Here is an 18,076-nt window from a genome sequence, read left to right on the forward strand (position 1 = left end):
CTATTTTAGACATGATATTATAAAGTAACAAATATGCATTTAAATAATGTTCAAATAATTAATATTATGATATTTTAGCAAGAATATAAAAATAATTTATTATAACTTATTGTTAATATTTTAATATATAATATTAATTTTAAATATTTTTAAGTAATTAATATTATTTATTAAATTTAAATAATCAGAAAACAACTAACCTAAAAGAGAAGAAAAAATGAACAACTTGAAGAGAATAATAAGAAAAGAAACTTACCGGTGGAGGAATTAAAAGAGTAACAAAAGAGAAGAGAACCATAGGAAAGAAAAAATGAGTATTTTGACGTGCCTTTTGGAGAAGATAAACTGATGTTAAAAATGTAAATAGCAATGAAAGCACTTTTTGGCTGAGGAAAAAGTTAAAATTTTCAACTTTTTCATATGCCAAAAAATACTTTTTTTAAGTTGAAATTTTTATTCAATCAATATTTGTTTGGCAATACTTTTAGGTGAGAAGTGATTTTTGAGGGAAAAATCTATCTCAAAAGCACTGCTGAACGGGACCTAAGTTGGGTAATGGCCAAATTTTTTTTCTCTTTAAAATTTATTCAAGTCATCCTCAAAACTTATTTTATTATTGAAACAATATTGTTTTTATGTATTATAATTAAATTTAGATAAAATATTTTAGTTATTTATGTTTGAAATGTTACGTTATCATATTGTAATATTTTAGTTACTGAACCGTTAATTACTGTTAATGGTATAACGGTAAGCTGACGTGACACATTAAATCATCATTTCAAACAAAAAATTAGGTTAAATTATACAATTGGTCTTCAAATTTTTTCATTTTGAGCAATTTAAATTTTTTTCTTTTATTTTCTTTATTTTTCATTCTCTTCTGCTTCTCTCTTTGTTTTTTTACCTTTTCAATTTCTTTTAACATATCAGGAAGCCGAATTGGCAGTGAAGAAAGAAGCATAACATGGGTTGATGGGTTTTAGTTATTGTAACACCTTGAAAATTTCTACAGTAAGATATTATCCTTAATATAGTAAAATAAGGAAATAAAGTAACAAGAAGAGGAAAAATTGAGTTATGTCACTGGGAAGTATATTATGATATATTGATTCAAGAAAGGACTAAATTGTAAAAGTGAGAAAAGTTTTGTAGCCCAATAGTAAATACTCAAAAATTAAAGGATTAAAGTGTAAATATGAAAAGTTGAATGACTAATAGTGAAAATATTTTAAGGGTGGAATGATCTAGAAACCAAGGAAAATTGATGAATTAGGACCAAATTGAATAGGTGAAGAATTATGAGGGACTAAATTGCAATTTTACCAAATTAAGTGATGACTCAAGAATGGAATTTTAAAAAATCACTAAGGGAAAAATGATCAATTGGAAGAGAGAGAAATCTAGAGACAATGATGATGTTGGAGATATTTTAGATAAAATAAATAAATAAATATTAGTTTATTAATACTTTAAATTGATTTTTAAATAATATTTTATTATTTTATTATTATTTTATTTAGTATATATAAGGAAAGAAAGATGAAGAATCATCATATTTTCTTTCCCATGCAAATCAACATGAGAGAGGAAGAAGAAAATAAGTTTTCTTTCTTTACAATTTAGTCCTTCTACCAAAAACTCATTGTTTTCACCTACAAATTGAAAGAATTTTCATAGCCATCAAGAGAGAAAGATAGCAAGGAGATGATGGGAGCAAGAATATCAAGTTGGATTCAAGAAACAGAAGCTGAAGGAGAGAGAAAAATCAAGTTAAAGATTGAAGTCAATAAGAAAATGTAAGAACATCAATATTTCAATATATTTTTAAGTTTAATATTGTTGAAAAAACATGGAATTGATGTTGATTTGGAGTTTTCTTATATATGGTCTTATATTTTTGTCATGTTAGTGAAGAGAAAATAAGAGAAAGTAATGAAAAATAGTGTAGAGAAAGAAAATAAGGGTGTTATAAACATGGTAAATAATACATTGCGCTAAAACAGTTTTAGACAGCAGCAATAGTCTAAATTTGAAAAATCACCAAAAATTGTGGGAATCAAATTAGAGATTAAATAAAAAAATGAAATTAAAGCTTATTTAGTCTAGATTCTTATAAAAGAAGCGGTGTAAAAAATGAAATTGTAAATTGTGAGATATAGTAAATTTTGTGAGATAAGGTCAGAATGATTTCGGGTTCCTCTGTTCTGACTTTGGAAAATCATAAAAAATTGGAAAAAAATAATTAGGGGCTTAAATTTATATGATGAGTCTATTTTCAAGAGAAATAAACGGGAACATCATTTGAATTATGTACAATGAGATAATTAATTTTTAGTTAAGAAGGGTCGGAATTGTCAGACAGCAGAATAAGGGTGACTTTAAAGAATAAACTGTACTTATTGACTAAACCAAAAATTCTGAAAATTTTATGGTAATAAGATACATAAGTCTAGTTTCATGGAAAATCAGCGGATCTTAATTTTGAGTTTTGTAGCTCAAGATATAAATAATTTAGTGACTATGACGCAAATGGACAGTTTTGAATATACATATAAGTAAATAGTGAAATTATTGATATTGTTATTTGTAGCATGTTATATAAATTAAGGATGTGGAACGGAGAGGAGGAGGAGGAAAATATGTATGGCTACTCATCTAGCATGGCTAATTTGCATATTTTAGGCTCAGGGACTAAATTGAATAAAAGTAAAACTTTATGGGTAATTTTGTAAAAATGTTAGAAATGACCAATTTGCATGAAATGGATTATTTTATCATTTAAAATTACAAAAATTAATGAAATTATTAATTTAGCTCAAGATCGGGGAAAAACATGTTTTAAGGATTAAATTGAAAATTGTTGAAATTATGGAAAATTCTGATATTTTATAGAATTCATGGGTTGTTATCAATTTGTTTGAGAATAACAGCTGGAAATAAGGATTAAATTGCAAGAATTTTATTTTTTTTAGCCTAAGGATGAAATCATCATTAATTAAAAAGTTTAGGGGTAAAATGGTAATTTTGTTTAGAGCATCAATTGAATGTATTAGAACATGAAATAAATGAAAACGACGATCAAATTTCTTTGTAAAGATCCGGATGACTCGAATACGAGACTTGAATGTGAAAAAAAACGATATCGAATTAATGAAATTATAAACATGAACAAGTAACGAGGTAAGTTAGTGTAACTTGAATTGTATTTTTAAATGCATGAAATATCAATATAATGAATTACTTGATTTATGTTTATGAAGAAATGACAAAAGAATAATATTTATCATGACATGTAAATAAGTGATTATCTTTGATACGTTGATACAAGGAAATTAATTAAATTGAGACGAGTAATAAATTCAAGTACAACATATTGAGAAAAATAAGTACGTTAAGAGACAATATGTTTGATTTTAATTGGTTCCAAATATGAACGTTAGATGAAATGAAATATCTGATAAATAAATCGGTAACTCCGGTAATGCTCTGTAACTCTATTCCGATGACGGATTCGGGTTAGGGGCGTTACAGTTATAGACAATGATGGCTTTAGACTTCCTGCCTTTTTCTTCGCTGTCAATTCAACTTTCTGATATGTTAAAAAAATAGAGAATGTGGAAAAACAGAGAAAGAAACAAAAGATAATGGAAAATAAAGAAAAGAGAGAGAGGAAATTTTAAAGAATATAAAAGAAAAGAATTAAATTGCTTAAAATAAAAAAAAAGACAAAGATCGATTATATAATGTAACCTAAAATTTTTGTTTGAAATGATGATTTAATGTGCCACAACAGCTTACCGTTAACCGTAATTAACGACTCAGTGACTAAAATGTTACAACATAATAATGTAAGTGACTAAAACGTAACATTTCAAACATAAGTGACTAAAATGTAATCTAAGGTAAACAAAAGTTATCATGAATGTAATTTAGCTAAATATAAAATTACGGAATTTAATTTACAAAATTATTGTCCAAGACTCGATCAATTTCCTCTATTGGAAAGAAAGAGCTTCATCCTGTTATTGAAGCTTTATCAGCTCGAAAAAGATTTGTATTATTCAGGTAATTTCTTCATTCAATAATTTCTTTCTCCAAGTCCTACAGTTTCCTCTCAAAGCAGTGTGATGGTAATACCAATGACATTACATATCTAAAATCTAATGGATATACATTGATTTAAATTACAACAAGAAGTAGCTTCTGCATTATGAACCCTATATATAGAAACATACGTATTAATAATACATGTGAATTGCCAACAAGTAGTTGGGTGTAATAGTAAGACACATTACACTCTCAAAGGAGGACTCAGATTCGAATCTTGAAGATGGCATTGTTGAGAGAGACAGTTACAAACCGCGAACATGGACAATAAAACAGAGGTGAGTTACATGTGAAGTTCAACTGGAACAAACAGGGGGAAAAAATAAAACAAACTTTCAATGCCAATCGAAAACTGGAAAAAATGTTGAGTGGCAAAGCACTAGTTCATGCACGAAGCTCAGCTCTCTTTCAAGGAACAATCAATGGATGCCTCAATTCCTCTTGTGAAGCTCTTTTGAAATAGGCATACAAGGCCAACTGGACTGTCCCCAGTACTGTTCCAATCCCATTGGGAGCCTGTATCAACACCACACAACATTTTAGAACAATATTTAAATGGTTACTGAAGGAAACTCTTCAGGGATTTTCAACTCCTTCAATAGAAATCTTTAAAATGTTATTCATATGAAATTGACGGATCCCTTAATAAGTTTAGTATTATTTTATATTAAGGTTTATCTCTCAATAGCCGCACAAGATTCCTCATTAGATCGAACTGTGCATGATACAAAGCTACCTATCAAGGAGACGTGAGTGTCATGCGCTTGATAAGATTTAAACCCTTAGATAAAGGGCAAGGGTTCAAATCCTATTAAGCATGTGACACTCACCTTCCATTTCTAGATGGCCATGCACCACACACAGTTCGATTTGAGGAAATGCTCTCATTCCATGAACTCTATAAAGCTATCAAAAGAGTTAACAAACCCCAACTTTAAGACAATATCGAACTTGTTGAGAGATTCACTGGCTCCAGACGAGTAACAACTTTTCCTAAATAAATCGAAAATCTCTCAACAAAAACCAAGATTTGGTGGACCATAGATGAATGAATCGTGCTTAAGCAATCCATATACAAAGAAAGCTAAACTCATCAAGAATGTTGCCAGGGAGAGTGAAAACGGCATGTACTCGACGCTTTTCATTTTGATCACCAAATTCTGCCATATGAATGTTGAAACAAGAACATGAATGAGAAGGGATTCCGGGTTCTAAAACATAGAAGAAATCCGAATGGAACTTACGATTATGAGCAGGGGAGAAGCAAACATAGAAATCAAAGACGCGACGCTTAAATATCCGATGAAAAGTTGCCGTGACGATGAGTCCAAGAACTGGAGGCTCACGAAAACTATCGAAGCAAACACGGCGAAAACCGATACCAAGAACCCCAACATCTTCAGCTGCAAAGCACAAACATCATAAGATTAAAGATCATTTTGCAAATGGGAAAAGGTTAATAGTTCTTTTAGAAAGTTACCTTCATTGGCTTTGTAGCATATGCAATGAAAATGATGATGTAAATCAACTGAAAAATAGCTCCAATGGAATTGACAGTTGCCACCAAGATAATACCAGGAGATATAATGGGGAACCCATACCAGAGGCAAATCAAACAGTTCAAAAGAGCATATATGTATGGCATCCCTGAAAATTGTTCTGTTGATCCATTTCTGATTATTCTCCTAAATGTTGGTCTAAAAAAAACCAACGAAACAAATGTCAGTAAAAACAAGCCTTGTATCAGCTTTTTTTTTTTTCAGTGTGCAAATAAACTTACATAGGTGACAAGAACAGCCCAAAAGCAAAGATGTTACCTGCAAAATTTTTTAAAATCAACACAGATTAACAAAGTGCAGGACTGAATTTGATTGTTTCATTTGATGAACAAGAAAAAAGAAACCCTTAACCCAGAAAATCTTTATCTATTTCGAAGGCATCAAATTTCAGTACATAAGTTCAAAGTTTCCCCATCATGCATATTACAAATAATATGAACAGCTCTTAAGCTTAATCAAAATCAAAGAGGAAAGCTTGAGAAGCTATAGCCTACCTGCAATACCAGCTGCATCACTGCAAACTTCATAAACTGAAGATATTATTGTTAACGACATTTGCAAACCTCAAAATATCTTTCCTTTTTTTTTTCTCTCCCACTAATCTTGCTTCTCCCCACTTATTTAGCTTCTGGTTTATATAAGACTCAGCTTGCTGAATGCTGATCACTTGTAAACCACATAAATAAATTTAGTTTAAATACTTAGGAGGTCCCTGTATTATAGGGACTAGATCAATTTAGTTCCTGTATTTTTTCAATTGCAAAAAAATCATTTACAAAATCACAAAAGCTTTAAAAATATTAACCCCTTTAATGATAAACGGTAAATATTAATTTTATTCCCATTTGACTTTATCTGATTTTTTTTAATAGTATGAAATTAAATTAAACTGTTAATAAATGACTAATTTGATTAGGCCCCTATAAGAGAAGGACCTCTTTGATATATTCACCAATAAATACATATAAGCTTTCTGAATTCTCCATGTGGGTTATAATTTAAAACCACTAGTTTTGATTGCCAAATTGGTTTTGTCTTTGCGTGTTTGAGCAGTGTTCACAAATCACAAAATTCTTCAATATACAGGGGTGAGGCAGAGCAGCCTGTCTTGCTCACCAGGTCACTTTGAGTTAACTCGTAAATAGTAAAATTATTTTTTTAAATGAAGTAAACCTGGTTCATGATTGATTCTTACCGAGTCATTGTCAATCAGTTAAAAAAACAGCTCAGCCTGGACTCACTTTTCACAGCCATAAACACACTAGTTTACTTTCTGGTACATATGTTCACAGCAATTAAGTGATATCATTTGATGAACTCATGTTTTCATGCAAATCAAACCCCACACACAGAGAAAAGAGAGGATATATTTGTTTCTCCCCTCATAGTAGAGAAGGTAGATAAAATATATGGTGTAGAATCAAAATCAAGGTTAGTGGTGGTGTAGGATGGATTATAGACACAGATTCAAGTAAAAGTCTTCAGCAGGCTGCCAAGCTCTCCTTGATGTGACCCTTTTCAATATGTCGCTGTATATTTATGTAAGCCACATTTATAAGATATTCATATCTCTTTTAACTCACATGCATAATAATTTCAATAAAGGTTTAATGACAAATTTAGTCACTAGCATTTTTATGTTTTGTTAAAATGGTCCTATTTATATCTTTAAGCATTTTTTGGCTATCAACTTTTTTTTTAAACTGTTTTTTCTAACAGATTTGATGAAAGTACTATTAAAAAAATTAGCGGGGATGAATTATCTAAAAAAAAATTTTCAAAATGGATGCGTACATTTGTTTACTGAGAGGTTTCAAGAAGATAATTAATAAATCAAACCGAAAATACTGAATTGAATGTGGGCATTCATTTTAAAACTATTTTTAGATAATTATGTTTAATTACGTTTACATGAACTATTTATTTATTTTATTATTTTCCACATGTAATTATTTTATTAGGTTATCTAAGTAATTAATTATATCTTATTAAAAATATTTCACATATCAAATTTCACATCATCCCCTTAACTTTTTTAATAGCACTTTTATCAAATTTGTTAAAAAAAACAATTTGAGAAAAAGAAAAAAGATTGATGATTAAAAAAGACTAAAAATACAATCAATATCATCTTGGTAAAATATATAAATATTAGTGGTCAAATTTATCATTACACCATTTTTAAACTAAAAGGTAGAAGGATACATAGGTATTCCAGTTGCATCAGCTACGACGAGGGGAGTCATAAAACTGGGCATGTTTGAATACAAAATAATCCAATTTGCCCCATTACAAGCATCCAAAAATAAATCAAAATGAAAGCTACTACCCTTCCTAAAAAAGGCATCGACACAACGATTTCGTTCTCGAAAGATATGGAGAATTTGGACCACTCAGCATAGTCCTGCAATCAGTCACAATGGGATCATGCAACAAGTTGTCCATTCTTAAATTCTTAATGCAACTAAGCATTAACTTCAATAATAAGTTTTAATATAGTAAGTTGCTTGGCAATGGTGAGGCTAATGCGGAGCGCCTAAAGTTCTGCTACCTTACTTGTATTAGTGCCTAAGAATCGATGATAGCCTGAAACCCCATGGTCGTGCTTGTGTCGAATGATTGCTTCAGCCAGCAGGTCCGGGATTTCCAATGGAAGACCCGTCAGGATTTAACTCATACCATCCTGTGGCCCTTTGACCGTAATGAAGGAGGGATGAAAATGCTATTTAATGTTATAACAGAGACTAAAGTATTCAGTCGCAGCAAAGACGCGTTTTGAATGATGGAATCTTGACAGGAAGGGCAATTAAAGACTGAAAATCTAGTTAAAAGATTGACAAATGTGGTTTTCAATAATAATCTAACAGGAGAATAGGGGCTAAATCTATAGTATAAGATTAATAATTGAATTTAATTAAATGAATTTAATTGATAATATTTGCGTTCGACTAAAATTTTAAAATTGGAGAAGAAATAAACTAAAATCAATCAAATTAAAATATAAAAACTAAATCAATAACTTTACCAAAGTACATGTACTAATAGTAGAATTTAAGTAGAGGTGCTTATGAGCTGAGTTGAGCCTAAGCATGATATTAACATACTTTATATTTTTTTAAGTTTAGACCGGCCCGAAACATGAGTTAAAATTTTCACTAAACCCGCCTACATTACAAAAAATTAATATAAGCTTATTTTAAACCTGCACGTATTATTTTTTGAAAAAGATTTATTTTATTTTAATATTTAATAATATTTTATTTATTAAATTTTTTATATAATTATCTTAACATTATTTTAACTTTTATATTAGAGTATAATATATATAATTAATATAAATTTATATTTTAAATATATTCTAAATTACATAATGTATCATACTATAAAATATTATAAACTTAAAAACTAATGAATTTTAAGAGAGACCGGTGGCTTGGGCCATGAAGAGCTTAGTAAAAATTCCCACATTTGATCATGGGACCCATCAAATCATCCCACCATTTTTTCCCGCCCAAAATTTGGGACAATATTGGGTTCTTCTTCTTTGGTATCTCAAACAATTTCTCTTTATTTCTCTGTAAATATGATGTTAACAGCGCAAGATTAAGGCGCTGGTCTTTCACTCTCTATTGTGAAAAGAATAACAGGGATGGGAATACAAGGGCTTTTGCCTCTATTGAAATCGATTATGGTACCAATCCATATCAAGGAGCTTGAAGGCTGTAGCGTAGCTATTGACACCTATTCTTGGCTCCACAAAGGAGCCTTGTCTTGCAGCAATCAGCTCTGTAAACGATTACCCACCTCCAGGTTCCTCTCTTACTTTCCAGCTTTCTTTTCTTTTTATCCCCTATAAATGCACAGCCATTGACTATCAATTCATAGGTTGCTCGTTGGGGATTTTAAAGTTTTGGATGAAATGGGTTAATGGGTATTAGTTGAATGATGGTTTTTTTTTTCATTAGGTTGCCTCAGGCAAGTGAAAAATATGGAGATTGTATCAATCTGGGTAATTTGGGTGATGTGTTTTCCTTTTAGAATATTCAAAAGTATGCCTCTTTTCTTTTCTTTATTTAATTCTGATGTTGAAAAGGTTGGATTTGGGAGTGATATTTTGGTTTCTGATTTCAGTTTGCATTTCTTTTATTCAGGGAAGTTTAAAGTAAAACAGAAATGGGTTTTCTGCATTTTATCGTTTTGTAAAATATTTTGTATTGTTCCAACAATCAATGGATATAATAAGTGAATTCAGTTTATTAATTGTAAAAAGAAGAAGCACAGCTTAGTTCACCTTGTTTGGTGACAAATGACCAAGGAACAGGCAGATGAAAGAACTGTTTTTTCTCTGATTATATCCGTTCTAATGTGTGTGCATGGTTCTCTGATACTCTAGGCACATTGAGTACTGTATGCATAGGGTAAATTTGCTGCGACATCATGGTGTTAAACCAGTTCTCGTCTTTGATGGAGGTCTTCTTCCAATGAAGATTGAGCAAGAGAACAAGCGTGCAAGGTATGTTTGATATCTTTCCTTTTTTTTCTTTTTCTGAAATGCTAAACCTGATTTAGGTTATACCAAATATATGAACCAGTCTTGCTTTGGTATCCAGCTAGCAAATTAATAAGCTATTTAAGAAGTTATAGTCCTAATTATATGGCGTTGTTCTTTTATGTCAGCTGACTGTCCACTTTAGGTGTCAACTATCAAATTATGTATTTAACTTGCATTTTATATGCTTTAGTTTGTGTGTAGCTCTGCTTCACTTCTCAGGAGCTGTTAAAGTTGTTCTTACAATCATTCTTGCTTTCACGGTCGAAACTTTGGGTCAGATTGATCCATGGAGGTTGATAGTGAATTTTAGATAGGTATTGTTACTTGAAATAAGTTGTTCTTGTTAATAGTTCTTGCTTTCACACGGTCAAAATTTTCAGTGACATTGACCATGGTTGTATGATAAGCTTGAAATCAGAAGTTTAAATAGGCATTTCTTGAGACCTCTGTGAGATAAGTTATGTTCTTTCTTCATTCAAAGTGATTCATACGAAAAAGTTATCTTATCTGAGGTGCACTGTGATGTTCACAGTACATGAATGCTTCCTATTCATGCAACTAAACTGCTAAAAGTGTCTAATTCAGAATGTACTACAAACTCAACCTGGCTCTTTTTGGAGCTTTATTGTGATTACCCTCTCTAGTCTCAATAGTTTAGATGCTAGGGGGTATGATTTACATTGACTCCATTATTGGTTCTTTTGAATTGTTGATCTTTTAGTATGGTCTAAAGAACTGTTCCATGCCTCATAAATGCAGGGCAAGGAAGGAAAATCTTGCACGAGCAGTTGAACATGAGTCATGTGGGAATTCTGCTGCTGCTTATGAGTGCTACCAAAAAGCTGTTGACATTTCACCTTCAATTGCACATGAACTAATCATGGTAAGTAACAAATTATAAAAGAGGTCCTGTTAGATTTTCTGGAAGGAATCAATCTTAAACAGTCCTTTATGTTATACTGTTGTTTCTTTGTCAACATGGTTGTCTGTGGAAGGTCTTGAAGCGGGAGAATGTTTGTTATGTTGTGGCACCTTATGAGGCAGATGCACAAATGACTTTCTTGGCCATTAGCAAACAGGTTGATGCAGTTATCACCGAGGATTCTGATCTTATACCCTTTGGCTGTCCTAGAGTGAGTTGCGTAGCTATTGGTTTTTTTTCAGCTTCATACTACAGTTTCTCCAATGTTGACAAGGATTTATTTTATTTTATTTATTGTATTAATCTTTAAGATTTTGAAGGGATATGATTCTTTATCTAATGCAGGTTATCTTTAAAATGGATAAGTTTGGGCAAGGTGTTGAGTTCAAGTCTTCCATGCTACAGCAAAACAAGGAGCTAAGCTTTGCTGGATTCACTAAACAGATGCTGCTTGAAATGTGTATCCTAAGTGGTTGTGACTATTTGCATTCACTGCCAGGAATGGGGCTCAGAAGGGCCCATGCACTTATGAAAAAATTCAAAAGTCATGACAAGGTGAGTACCATCGTGAATGCTCTCAATACATTGAGTATCTTTAACAAGAGAAAGTGATGGTAAAGTCTTCTAATATTTTCAAGCATTTCCTGCATATCTTCTCTTTGATTATACTAATTCTTCTTGTCTCTGTTAGGTGATTAAGCACCTGAGGTACAGCACTGTTTCAGTTCCTCCGTTGTATGAAGAATCATTCAAGAAAGCAATATTAACATTTCAGTGCCAACGAGTCTATGATCTGATCACAGAAGATATTGTGCATTTATCTGACATATCTGACAACATTGGTGATGATTTGGACTTTTTAGGCCCATATCCTTAAGAAACCATTCTATCAGTTAAAACTTTTTTTATTACTCCTTTTATTGAGAAATGTTTGATAAACCTTAATTTGGAATACGCTGATACCCCAACAAATAGCTCAAGGCATAGCAAGAGGTGATCTTGATCCATTTACTCAAATGCCATTTCAGGTAATTGTTCTATCTACTTTCTGAATTCTATATTGCTTCTTTCATCATTTCCACTAATTAGAGTTTACTCCTGTATCCTTGTTCTTCTTTAACAGGCTGTAAGTGATAGTTCTCAGCTGGCACTTGATAGAAATTTACGGCTGAAAAGTTTTAAACCCGAGAGTGAAAGAAAAAGGCTAGATTTGCCTGTGCAAAAGAACCTCCTGACCAACTATTTCTGTATCCTTGATGTTACTTTCTCTTAGCTTTGATTTATATCATATTTACGGTAAAAATACATTATTGACTCTGAGTGAGCATTTTTCAGTTATCATTAAGCAGTCTAGTTTTACCATTAACGGAACGGGGACATCTTCCCATGGAAGAGATTTCTTCCTCTGGCATTTTAATAGTCTCTTATGAAAATTAGACAGTTTATATTCTCTGCGTTAAACGCTGCTTATATGACCTTCCTATGTGTCTATTCTTTCTGGCAAATTAGGCATTTTCCGGTGTCCTCTGTACTATGTATCTGATTATGCATCTGATAACTTTTCATGTTCTAAGAGATCCTATTCAATTCTTCCAAAATATGGCACGGTCTATATAGACTTTCGGAAAATGCGGAGTTAAATTATTTTTATAAATGTATGAAAGTGTCCTAGCCAAATATTTATATAAAGTGATTGTTAATAGTTATATCTAATTGCCTTTCTCGCCATATATTTCATCAGGGTGATTCTTCTGTCTTTATTTGTATATGATTTGTTCCTTAACAAATGAAGGCCTTGCATCTGTTGAAGCAAAAAGAAACTTCAAGGCCCCTCGAGTATCACCTAAGCATTCAAGTCCGGTTGCTAATTCTTCTACCAGTCCTGAGTCTGACAAAGACATTACTGTGGAAGATGGTTCTTGCCAAATTGATACCCTGTTTTCAGCCTCTCCTGACTTCAAGAATACTAACAGCATTGTGAGTGACGCAAGTGAGAGTTACATTTAGTTTATTTTAATAGTTGTAAATTTTTTTATGCTTTATGCCTCAATTTCTGCAGGAAGAAAATGGTTTCATTACCAAGCTCCCTGAGTATTCAGAATCTTCAAATCCTGGTAAGCATACATGCCTGATAAATTTATAATTTTACCAGGTGTTAATGCTTACTTTGTGCATTCATAGATATAGAAGCCAAGGTGGATACAACGAGAAGCCCTGACCATGTGTTGCCACTAGAATCTGACTGGCCAACGATCAGACCTCCTACAGCTTCAGACAAAGAGCATGATAATAACACTGTCCCAGATGCAGCTAAAAGCAAAACAATAGCAGATAGCAGAAAGGGCATTGTAACAAGTCGTTACTTTCAGAAGAAGCAAGTCGACATAAATGATCAGGAAGATAAACAAGGAAAAAATTGTTGCAGGGGTGGTATTACCAATCAGTTTCCTGAGACTGGCAATCTTGATGGTTATGGGAATACCTATTCTAAGGGAATGGCTTCAAAAAGGAAGAACTCCTTTGAATATGTTGAAACAGTCAGTGTTTTCACTTTATTTTTTCGGGTTTCATAATTCATTCAACTTTTTCTTGTATTTCTTGATTAAGTTAATATTCTTTTACAGGAAAATGTGAATCCCAAGCAAATCTACACTGATGCATCCTGTGATGGTAACGGTAAGTATTAATCATAATGGCTCTTAATGAACCATACATTTCAAATTTGGTTTACTAGTTGATATAGAAGTTTCTTTTTTGGTCACGGTGAATCCGACTAATAAAACACCAATTTTCATTTCAAATCAATTAGTCAACAGCCTTGCATGCTTATATTTTGTTGGAATTGATACTCATTTTTCTATTACTATTCTTTCTTTCCTCCCTTTCCCATCAAGCGTGTAATTTTAGTTCTAATTTTTGTATCATTTTCTCATTCTGTTTGCTTAGGAGCCTTATTTATTTATGCCAGTGTGCTAAAGTCGAAAATACAGATTTATATTGCTTGATTACATTGCTTGCTTTCACTGAATGTAAACTGCTCTTGCTTAGTTCGAAATTTATATGGTTGTCATGGTCCAACTTTGGCACAAAGGTGAAGAGTTTTTACCTGTTTTTTTATTTCCATTTCTAGCTGATTGTGGTCCTAATCTTGAAACATTTGGGGAGACAAAAACTGGAGAGGCAAAATTTGGATCCAACATTTCACATTTAGGCCGTTATTCTGACGTAGCAGAGAAATCCATGGAAAGATTTGTTTCAGTAATATCATCATTTAGATTTTCATCACCCGGTTCTCGTGCTAGTGGTCTTCGAGCACCTTTGAAAGATGCTCGGAACACATGTAACAACAGGTAAACGGAGTTAAATCTTTATCCTACAGAGAGTTACATTTTTAAAGGTTATATTCCTAGCATTCGTAAGTTAAAACTTGGTTTTATCTATTGTTAGGCCATCTGCTGCTGTGGATTTTAACCAGTTTGCTTATGTTCCAAAAAACAAGAAGGCCAAATTAGCATCGCGTAGATTTTGAGTTTTGGTCATATTTTTAGCAGAAGTACCAAACTTTGCAATGGCTAAGCGGTCAAATCTTTGTTTTCCCAACAATAGTTAAAAGACCGTTCATCCGTATAAATTGTATGTGACATTCTTCACCTTCATGCCTGTTACTTATAGCTCTTTCCCTTACAATGGTTTTCGTATTTAAAGATCAAGGGTTTCATCCTTTCAGGGTACTCATGATTTTGGACTGCCGAGGACTTTAAACGAATTACAGCCAGCAGGATATCGAGTTTTCAAGAAAAAAAGATGTTAACTTGTACCATCCCCCCCCCCCAACCCGCCATTTTCATTTATATAGAGCTACTGACTGAAGAAATTGCCAACAACATTGGTTTTGTAATTGTTATTTTTCATTAAAACTGCATTCTTGGCAAATATGATAACCGTACATTTTTCATATGTTGGTGACTAGTGTAAAGGGGCCGTAGAGCCAGACGTGAACTTCAGGTTTTGGTGGTTCTGTTCTATTCAAGCGGTGGCTATTTGGTAGCGTGTTATAATTGAGAACATGTTAATAGGTTGTTATGAAGTAGGCGGGGTACCTGTTACACCACGATAATGACATTCACTGGGAAAAGTTCGGCACTTTGCCCATATAATATTAACCAGCAATTCAAGCTAGCAGCCACTTAGATCTACATCGCATTACGTATTGCAGGAAATTAAGAGTTGGCAGTGGGAAGTTCAAATTAAACATGCTTACCGAGAAGCAAACTCGATGGCAGGTTTCATGGCTATGAGTGTGGATCCGGGTATAAAGTATTTTGAGACTCCTAGAGGCATATATGGACTATTCTAATAAGCGACACCATGGGGATTACTAAGAGAAGATCTTGTGTTCTGAAATTTGATAGCTAAGTTTTTAGCTTCCTTCTTTAAGAGAAAAAAAAAATTTTTTTGTTAAGTAGGAAGTTAGGAATCAATCACTTTACCTACAATTTTTTTTTTCTCGGAATGATCATAATTTAAAATTATATAACTTAAAATCATTTTAATTCCAGGCTAAAAAAAACCTTAATTGGTAAATTATTATAATTTGAATCCAAATTGGCCCTAAACCGGAAATGGTTCGAAATTTTTTTTATTTTGAATTCATCCAATACCAGTCCAACCTCTAATTAAAATTTTTAATTATTTAGTTTGTGTACTTTTATTTTTAAAAATTTAGCCGCTCTACTTTTTAAATTTCAAAATTCAAATTCAATTATTAATATTGTTAAAATTATTTTGTTGAATATAAGTTCATTACATTTTTTAGTTAAAACAGTATTAACAATTGAATCTAAATTTTAAAATTCAAAAGTAAAATATTTATAAATAATACAAAAACTTATAACATATTTTAACTTTTAAAATAATTTGTATCCATTTAATTCATCGTCATCACAAATTTAAATAACCATGATAATAGCATATCCTACTAAATTAAAGGCAATTGAAGCATCCGATGATACTCTCAAATTTGCATCAACCCCAATTATATTTTGACATCTTTAAAAAATAATAATAAGTAATTACAAATAATTAAACTGAAATCCGATTTCAAATTTCATACATACCCACCATTATAACAATTTTTTCTTTAAAAAAAAAAGACAGTTCAAAAATATTTTGCATGCATGTTTAGGTACGCAAATTGTTTCCCTCAAGAAATAGAAACCTTAGCTGATCAGCCGCTTATAACCTTTACAAATCATCAGAAAAAGGCCAACTATTAAAAAGTTTTCGATTGATATTCATTCTTGTTATACAATAGCGGTCACCAGCTTGAATTTTAAGTATGATCCGGGTCGCCTAGGCACCCTTGATAAGTCCCACTAATTAAGGGAAGACCGTGGTCTTAATTCGCATATATTCAAGGAGCTCGTAGAAGGGAGATCACGTAGTCTGGTAGGTGACCTAGAGTGAAACACGTGTCCAGCATGCTTGAAGTTCGCTTAGAATGTCAGTTCTAGGAATAGTGGGGTCAAATTATGAACAGTAAAATCATGTCGTGAAAAGTAAGAATATGTATAAATACCAGAATGTTCCTATTAATAATATACAAGATAAAAGTACTCAATAATTCTAAAATTTAATAATTTTAAGATTCAAATCCTTGTATTAAATAACCCATTTTGGCAAACCAAAGGGATAAGGATGGTAGCATCATCCAAGTCTATCTAAAAACTCCATTTTCCACCATTGTTATGTTTTTAGTCGATGAAGGAAATGGACACAATTATAATGGTACGTACAAAAGAAAAAGTCCTAATCAAAACCTTCACGTTAAAGTATATTTAAAAAAAAAAAACAAAAAAACAAGCAAAGGGTTCCTCATAGTGCAATCCAATAATATTGAGTAACCCAAATAACAAGAAATGCTTTGCAACACGTATCTCTCTCTCTCTCTCTATCTGTTTTTAATGTTAAAAATTTCCTCTTTCTCTTTATCTTTTTAACTTAACTTAGCTGATGACCATACAAAATCATTAAGGGTATCTCTTTTTTCTTTCTTTCTTCTTTTGGAGTACATGATAGCTATGTTTTCCTGAAAACTACTTCTTGGAATATAATTACATGTAGGTTTTAATTAGCTGCTTACATATCGAAGGTTTATCCTTGTGGAATTGAAAAAGCATCTTGTGGTAGCTAAGCTTTTGTAGATTTCTTTCGTTTTCTGGATACTGGAAGTTGTTTGAATATGGGGTTTGTTTATTTCTTTTTTTCCCTTTTTCTTTACACTTTTTCTTCAAGATAAGTCAAATGGGAATCCATAAAAATGCTAGATTTGTCCCTTTTCCTTTTCCTTTTCTAAAACTAGAATATACTATAAAGGGTGAACCCAAAAGAAATTGATTATAAAACTTATCCCTTTATTTAACAAAAATTGAGAGTTTAGTCTATCTACTTTAATATGTCATAACTTTATGAAAATCGAGAAGTTAATTGTACTCTTAAAAAATACGTAAAATTGAACGATTAATTTTTACTAATATGTTTGAATATAAATTGTTGAACTATTAATTTTTTTGATTTTGTACATATAAGTTAATGAATTGTTAATTCTTGTATCAATGATTTAATGGAAAAGTTTAAAAATATTACCAATTGAATTAATTTCTTAATTTTTATAATTAATAAAGTAGACCAAAATTTTAAAAATTTAAGTTAACAAAATAATAAAATTATACTTTCACCCATGATAAAAAAAAAGTTTTAAATGTTTGGTAGTTTATGAGAGGGATTGTGCTTTTTTAATAAATGGTTAGTTTTTTTAAATATTATATAAAAATTTAAAATATATATATTAGGGACGAAATTAGAAAATATTTTTAGGAGATTGAAATTAAATTATAATTTTTATGATGGTAAAAAATATAATTTCACCATTTT

At 31.5% G+C, this 18,076-nt stretch overlaps 2 protein-coding genes across 7 annotated transcripts; one reads left to right on the forward strand and one right to left on the reverse strand.

Annotated features, from left to right (window-relative positions):
- Positions 1 to 4,155: 4,155 nt before the first annotated feature.
- On the reverse strand, positions 4,156 to 6,320 carry LOC107924988 (bidirectional sugar transporter SWEET2a). Of its 5 annotated transcripts, none has more exons than XM_041079570.1 (6): positions 6,164 to 6,302; positions 5,891 to 5,927; positions 5,591 to 5,807; positions 5,355 to 5,513; positions 5,200 to 5,270; positions 4,156 to 4,626 (listed from the first exon to the last, which is right to left on the reverse strand). In XM_041079570.1, exons 1-6 carry the CDS (start codon positions 6,222 to 6,224, stop codon positions 4,542 to 4,544), a joined length of 630 nt encoding a protein of 209 aa, XP_040935504.1. In that variant the 5' UTR covers positions 6,225 to 6,302; the 3' UTR covers positions 4,156 to 4,541. The 5 variants fall into 5 exon arrangements, 3 of the variants coding, with proteins under 3 accessions (XP_040935504.1, XP_016711051.1, XP_016711050.1); XM_016855562.2 differs by having other exon boundaries at positions 5,151 to 5,270; XR_001691895.2 differs by having other exon boundaries at positions 4,491 to 4,626; positions 5,044 to 5,270.
- Positions 6,321 to 9,222: 2,902 nt separating this feature from the next.
- On the forward strand, positions 9,223 to 15,098 carry LOC107924883 (exonuclease 1). Of its 2 annotated transcripts, none has more exons than XM_016855457.2 (15): positions 9,223 to 9,479; positions 10,063 to 10,182; positions 10,981 to 11,104; positions 11,217 to 11,354; positions 11,489 to 11,698; positions 11,835 to 12,010; positions 12,099 to 12,171; positions 12,267 to 12,390; positions 12,936 to 13,120; positions 13,203 to 13,257; positions 13,331 to 13,680; positions 13,768 to 13,819; positions 14,274 to 14,493; positions 14,591 to 14,776; positions 14,871 to 15,098. In XM_016855457.2, the coding sequence occupies exons 1-14, from the start codon at positions 9,319 to 9,321 to the stop codon at positions 14,670 to 14,672; spliced, it is 2,070 nt and encodes a 689-aa protein (XP_016710946.2). In that variant the 5' UTR covers positions 9,223 to 9,318; the 3' UTR covers positions 14,673 to 14,776; positions 14,871 to 15,098. The 2 variants fall into 2 exon arrangements, with proteins under 2 accessions (XP_016710946.2, XP_016710945.2); XM_016855456.2 differs by having other exon boundaries at positions 9,225 to 9,479; positions 13,325 to 13,680.
- The last annotated feature ends 2,978 nt before the right edge of the window (positions 15,099 to 18,076 follow it).

Source organism: Gossypium hirsutum, chromosome A10 (assembly GCF_007990345.1).
Source record: "Gossypium hirsutum isolate 1008001.06 chromosome A10, Gossypium_hirsutum_v2.1, whole genome shotgun sequence".
NCBI lineage: Eukaryota > Viridiplantae > Streptophyta > Magnoliopsida > Malvales > Malvaceae > Gossypium > Gossypium hirsutum.

Excerpts from the sequence above, each read along its gene's own strand:
- LOC107924883 (XM_016855456.2), top strand. The coding sequence starts at position 9,319 with ATGGGAATACAAGGGCTTTTGCCTCTATTGAAATCGATTATGGTACCA. Across the intron at positions 11,105-11,216 it reads TTGCACATGAACTAATCATG|GTCTTGAAGCGGGAGAATGT; the intron begins GTAAGTAACAAA and ends TGTCTGTGGAAG. Across the intron at positions 14,494-14,590 it reads CGGAACACATGTAACAACAG|GCCATCTGCTGCTGTGGATT; the intron begins GTAAACGGAGTT and ends ATCTATTGTTAG.
- LOC107924988 (XM_016855562.2), bottom strand. The coding sequence starts at position 6,224 with ATGTCGTTAACAATAATATCTTCAGTTTATGAAGTTTGCAGTGATGCA. Across the intron at positions 5,928-6,163 it reads TGATGCAGCTGGTATTGCAG|GTAACATCTTTGCTTTTGGG; the intron begins GTAGGCTATAGC and ends AAAATTTTGCAG. Across the intron at positions 5,808-5,890 it reads GGGCTGTTCTTGTCACCTAT|ACCAACATTTAGGAGAATAA; the intron begins GTAAGTTTATTT and ends GGTTTTTTTTAG.